Here is a 5,609-nt window from a genome sequence, read left to right as displayed (position 1 = left end):
AACTAAAACAACTGTATATTAACATAAGTTAGGGAGTATGATACTTGTTTATTTCTTAATCTACTTTAATGTAAAATAGGTACTCTATGTAATTAATAAATCTATTATCCATCTTATTACTCGCCTTTGCCATACTGTTTATACTTATTATCATTGTTTGTATGTGAAACACCTTTACCATTACTTAAATTATTTTTTACATACATTTTACTACCATTTAATTCTTTAACACCATTTTCAATCTTCGTTTTGGCACCTCCATTTTTCGAATTGCCATTACCATTTATTTGGTCCTTCAACTGTTGTTTAGGTTTCTTAATATAAGTTTTGATATAAAAGTCAGTGAATAGGACTAACATGAATAAGTTTTGTGGTAAGAATAAGGCGCTGGTCCATCGAGGGAATTCGCAATCTGTCTTGAAAACTATCACTGCCATGTGTACTACGCACCAGAAGAATTGTAGCTGAAAAAAATATTTTAAATTAGGACGCTGTCATATTGTGCTCAAATCCCTGCATATTCAGTACTAAAATAGTAATAAGTAAACTGTACATCCTAGGAAAATTTTAAACTTTCGTAGGATACGAAACGTGAGCCAGCTGATGGGACTGATTATTCGAAACCTAACACATTTTCTGAAGTTTTATGCTTATGTTTGCTGTTCTAATCTAATTGTTCGTATTTTTTCTCGATGAACTAAATAATGCCGGCTTCAGTATGTTTTGCAACGATTCAAGGGTCGAAACTACTGAAGATGCATTTCATCTCAAGATAAACAATAAGTGGATAAGTTAACAAAGTCACTTGTGACATTGTTATCAACAATTTGCAAATTATCCACTTTTCAGGTTTATCTCGAATCGTGCTAGCAATCGTTGTTTATCTCAAATGGATCACTATAAATCATCATACAACAAAGTCCCTTGTCTTGGCTGTCACTTTTCAACGATTTTCATGCATTCCATACGACTGGTCAGAAGATTTCAACAGTTTATACACTACCAAAGCATAAGCCTGATGTACTTTATATTCCAGACTTTTGTTTTAATAAGACGGAATTGTATACGTAAGCCTTTTTAATGGAAATTTTTAGTTTTTTTACTATTAGTAATAGTAAAAAAAACTAAAAATTTCAAGTCTACGTCAAGTTCTCTATTATATATTTCTATACTTACAATTTGCAACTGAGTAACGTGTTTCTTGATCCATAAGGCGTTCTTAACACTGGGCACCGCTACGGACAGCAGGTAATAGGTATACATCACAACGTGAACAAATGAGTTGATCACTCCTATCAGAGTTCCGTGACCACCTGAAAATTTAAAAAAAAAACAGATATTAACCATAATATAAAGGAATAGAAGAGTAGGAGAAGCAAGAGTATCGGGTTGCTTGGGTAACTTGTTTGAGGAGGTCATATAGACAGTCGATACATGTAAGTTAAGTAAAGCATTTGTACTCCGTTACAGTGAAAGCCAACGCCAACATAGTTAAGAAAAGTCGAGGCAGATGAGGGAATGGAGGAGCATAAAATAAATGAATTATGAAATGTCATTCCGTTCAAAACATTTGAGCCCTACAAAAGTTAATAAAAAACTCAAACTAATAAATAAAGAAAATTAGGTTTATCATTTTACTTTTTCAGATTTTTACTGTAAGCTTCATAGTTCAGGAAAATTCTACAGATGGCGTCAATAGGAGAGCGCGCAAGTTGCTACAAAAGTTCAACAAATTTTCTGTAGGTGGCGCTGGATTATCATAATTTCTAATTAGGTTTGTTGAACTGTAAATGGTTTGTTTTTCGTCTGATTCACAATTACGCGCCCAAAAAATTAAAGAATATTTTTGTTAATTAGCATTTGTGTAAAATAAAAATGTACATCTATAAGAAAAGTACAGATTCTTTGGGATAGAACACACATTAAATTCGATTTTTAATCTCACTGGCCATATTGCCTGTTACTTTATTTTTCAGAGGCGGCCATTCAATCTTTAAAATAATATAGACAGTTTAAAAAAAAAACATACCTGGTAAATAAGTGACTGCACCCCATATCAACATAACCATTCCTGAGTGATGGTAGATGTGTAAGAACGATACTTGGTTAAACTTCTTTCGTAGCACGAAGAAAACCTGAAATTAAAGAAAATCATTAACAACACTGTAAAAGAGTTTCTGACAGATTGGTGTCAGTCTAGTTTTCACCTACGTTTTTACCCGCGTCCCGAGGAACTACTTCCGACACTAAAATAAAATAAAAAGAGTGGCTAACTGTTATGAAAAATCTTTTAGTTGTAGCGTGAAAAATAACAAACAAATAACCACGAACATAACATATTATGTACAAATGAATATACATACATTGAAGTTTTATCATTTATAATATTAAGGAACTTATCAACTTCCATAGTAAAATACTCGTGGTCGTAAAATCTAAAAACATTCAATGTCCAAAATTAAAGTTCGTTTATTAAACTTGGCTGCAAAACAGCACTTTTCAAACATCAGAAATTTACAAAAGACAGCCCCCAAAGCGCCCACCTTTCACCACTTCCTATGTGATTAGCTGGGAAGAAGAAGTGGCGCAACAAACTCCCTAGCAAAAGTCATGTTTTAGATTCTTAAAACTGAGTAAGTATCTAAAACATATGTTTCTGAATTCCAGGAAAACGATAGGTAATAGATTAATGAACAGCCATTGTTTGATAATCACCTATTTCAAATTAACCTTTGGCGTTAATTTTTCAAGGCCCGAATATATTACTTAAGTTATCTTTTTACAATAAACATTCACGCATACAAGACGTTACATAACTGAAAAACAAAGTGAATCATAAAATGTCAAAGAGCATTCTTTTTTTTTAGAAAATCATCAAACAAGTATCAGACTCTTACTGACTAAAACCCACTATGTTCCTTCTTAAGCCTTTCATGTACCAGGGCTGCGGTAACTCGCGCGAATAATCCCGCAACCCCTTCAAGCTGTGGCCTTAGTGAGCCCCACTGTCATCAATTAACTAACGTTGAAAAAATCTCTAAAATCGGTAATTTTAATTCATACTAAACCTGCTAGTGTAACTGACTAAAAAGACCCTGACATTGAGAACATTAGCAAAAAATAAACAGTAAAAGGTTGACACAAATGCCCTTTATGTGAATTATTTCCTTAACGTGCGAAAATAGACGCGACAGTATTTAAGAATAATAAATAAATTAGACATTAAACACTGGCAACTAAAGTTTAAAAACAATTCCAAATCACGTAGGTTCAAAAGAATTACAACGGAATTAATTTAAATACCTATTTGAATAGTTTTTCCGAAAGGAAATGAAAGTGTATGTAAATCAAAAATATATTTTTCGTACCTAATGGTGAGATTCTAACAAAATAATGTAGGTTTCCTAATTCAGAATGCAAGAGGTGACCTTAGTATGTATACCTACATCATCATCATCTTGTATACCTACTGGTAGTTCGGGTTTTGATACTAACATAATCTATATTTATATTATTAAGGAGAAGAGTTCATTTGTGTCTGTTTATATGAACCAAAAACACCTCAAATGTCCTAATCTCAAAATTGAAAAATTGTACAATGTTACATAACCCAGTTATCGAGGATGTAAGGTACTAATTTTATTCAGGAGCGCGACCTGTTTTCAAGGCATGTTATGTGAGTGATGTAAGTGGGAAGCTAGTCGTTATTTGCACATAATTTTCAAGGCCCATTGAAAGACATCAGCGCCAAAGTGACACAAGACGGTGTCAAAACTAAACAACTTGACACGGTTGCAGCTTAAATCATAGTTTATAGTTGTTAAAGGGCCTTTAATGATAATGGAACCAAAATGGAATATACTCACGGTATCAAGAAGATCAATGACTTTGAGTGCGAAGTACAAATAGCACAGTTTTGCGATTGCCAGAGCTTTTGGGTTATCAGAGTAATCAATTGGTTCACAAAACCATTTGTAATCCCATCCCCACGCAACGACAATAGCCTGGAAATAAAAACACAGAGTATGAAAAACAAAATACTTAAAATAGAAATCAGAAAAATGCAAAAGCAGATGTCAAATTTTGCAATCGTGAGGAATGAGAGTGATAAGTATGAATGTATATGGTTGGTGAGGGAGAGGATTAAGAATGTTCATTAAACAAGGGCACATGCACGATACGGTCACACAAAGAGTCCTTCACTAATGCCCGATTATTGGCCCAATGGTTGCCAAACAGTCGTGGTGGCCTAGGGTAAAGAACCAACCTCTGAAGTATGAGTGCGTGGATTCGATTCCAGGACAAGCAAGTACCAATACAATTTTTATAAGTTTTTTGTACTTTCTATGTATATCTTAGACACCAATGACTGTGTTTCGGATGGCACGTTAAACTGTAGGTACCAGCTGTCATTAAACATCCTTGGCAGTCGTTACGGATAGTTTGAAGCCACCAGTCTACCCAAGAGGTGTTGGGTTGCCCGGGTAACTGGGTTAGGGTTAAGGAGGTCAGATAGGGCAGTCGCTCCTTGTAAATCACTGGTGCTCAGCTGCATCCGGTTAGACTGGATGCTGACCCCAATGTAGTTGGGAAAAAGGCTCGGAGGATGATGAATACAATTATCATACAATTCATTGCTTGATTAAATTTATACTACTTATTACAAAATACTTACTTCCACAAATATATACGCACAAGCTATCACTTGAAATGTGTTATAAACTATAAGAATTTTATCTACATTGAAAGGTTGACGGTTCTTCATGTAGTTTGGTCCCCATTTCAGTATAAATGTCAGGTACAGAGCAAGTAATGTTAAGACTTGGTACGGTTTTCCTACAAGTAGCCAGTCTTTTGTCCTGGGATCTGAAATCACAAAGAATAAAGAAATAAGTATATTTTTTCATAATACTAATCTGCATTAAATTATACAAAACTGTCTACTACTAAACTATGAATATAAATTGCATTTAACACAACAGTAGGCATAAAGATGACATTCGTTTAACCTTGATCATTCATGCGATGTAAATCTACTTATGCATGTGGCAATCCAGGGATTTCTTAAATTTAAATAAGGAGTGATGCTTACCAGCTAATTCATCAAATAAAATTTGATATCCTCGCCACGCACTGCCTATAATTGCCGCCATGTTTTGCAATAATAACTACGTCAGAATGATTTGCTTCTTCTAAAACAAATTCTTAATTAACTTCTATAATCTTATATTTAGATAAATCTTCTAGTTTCCTAAATTTTATTTCTTCTTCTTCCTTGCTATTTTCAATATTTGCTTTATTTTTATTTTTTGCCGTTTTAGCGTTCACATTTTTTTACAGACCTACTACATTGATAACTATTGTTCAACTAACACGACACTTGTACATTCATACGTTAATTGATTCAGTGTTAAGGGGTATCAATAAATTAGCATTTTGATCACTATTCTACTAGTAATAGTTGGGGATATAACAATAGTTCAAGTTGCGATTGACTGTGAAATACATTTTAAGTTACAATAATTTTTTTTTACAAACTTCTATATAACTCTGTACATATTTTTGCCGTAAATTATCTATTGAATATAATGTTTTTGAATTAACGCATA

The 5,609-nt window shown here is 33.5% G+C and overlaps 1 protein-coding gene across 1 annotated transcript; it reads right to left on the bottom strand.

The window, feature by feature from the left end:
- On the bottom strand, nt 1-5,375 carry LOC110370450 (very long chain fatty acid elongase 7). Its single transcript, XM_049846850.2, has 6 exons — nt 5,093-5,375; nt 4,676-4,866; nt 3,867-4,004; nt 2,030-2,135; nt 1,177-1,313; nt 1-464 (listed from the first exon to the last, which is right to left on the bottom strand). The coding sequence occupies exons 1-6, from the start codon at nt 5,151-5,153 to the stop codon at nt 117-119; spliced, it is 981 nt and encodes a 326-aa protein (XP_049702807.2). The 5' UTR covers nt 5,154-5,375; the 3' UTR covers nt 1-116.
- Nucleotides 5,376-5,609: the final 234 nt, after the last annotated feature.

Source organism: Helicoverpa armigera, chromosome 4 (assembly GCF_030705265.1).
Source record: "Helicoverpa armigera isolate CAAS_96S chromosome 4, ASM3070526v1, whole genome shotgun sequence".
NCBI classification, from domain to species: Eukaryota; Metazoa; Arthropoda; class Insecta; order Lepidoptera; family Noctuidae; genus Helicoverpa; species Helicoverpa armigera.
Note: the sequence above shows the minus strand (reverse complement) of the source record. Positions and strands in the feature narration are given on the sequence as shown.

Excerpts from the sequence above, each read along its gene's own strand:
- LOC110370450 (XM_049846850.2), bottom strand. The coding sequence starts at position 5,153 with ATGGCGGCAATTATAGGCAGTGCGTGGCGAGGATATCAAATTTTATTT. Across the intron at positions 4,867-5,092 it reads TTTATTTGATGAATTAGCTG|ATCCCAGGACAAAAGACTGG; the intron begins GTAAGCATCACT and ends TTGTGATTTCAG. Across the intron at positions 4,005-4,675 it reads GTGCGTATATATTTGTGGAA|GCTATTGTCGTTGCGTGGGG; the intron begins GTAAGTATTTTG and ends TTTTATTTCCAG.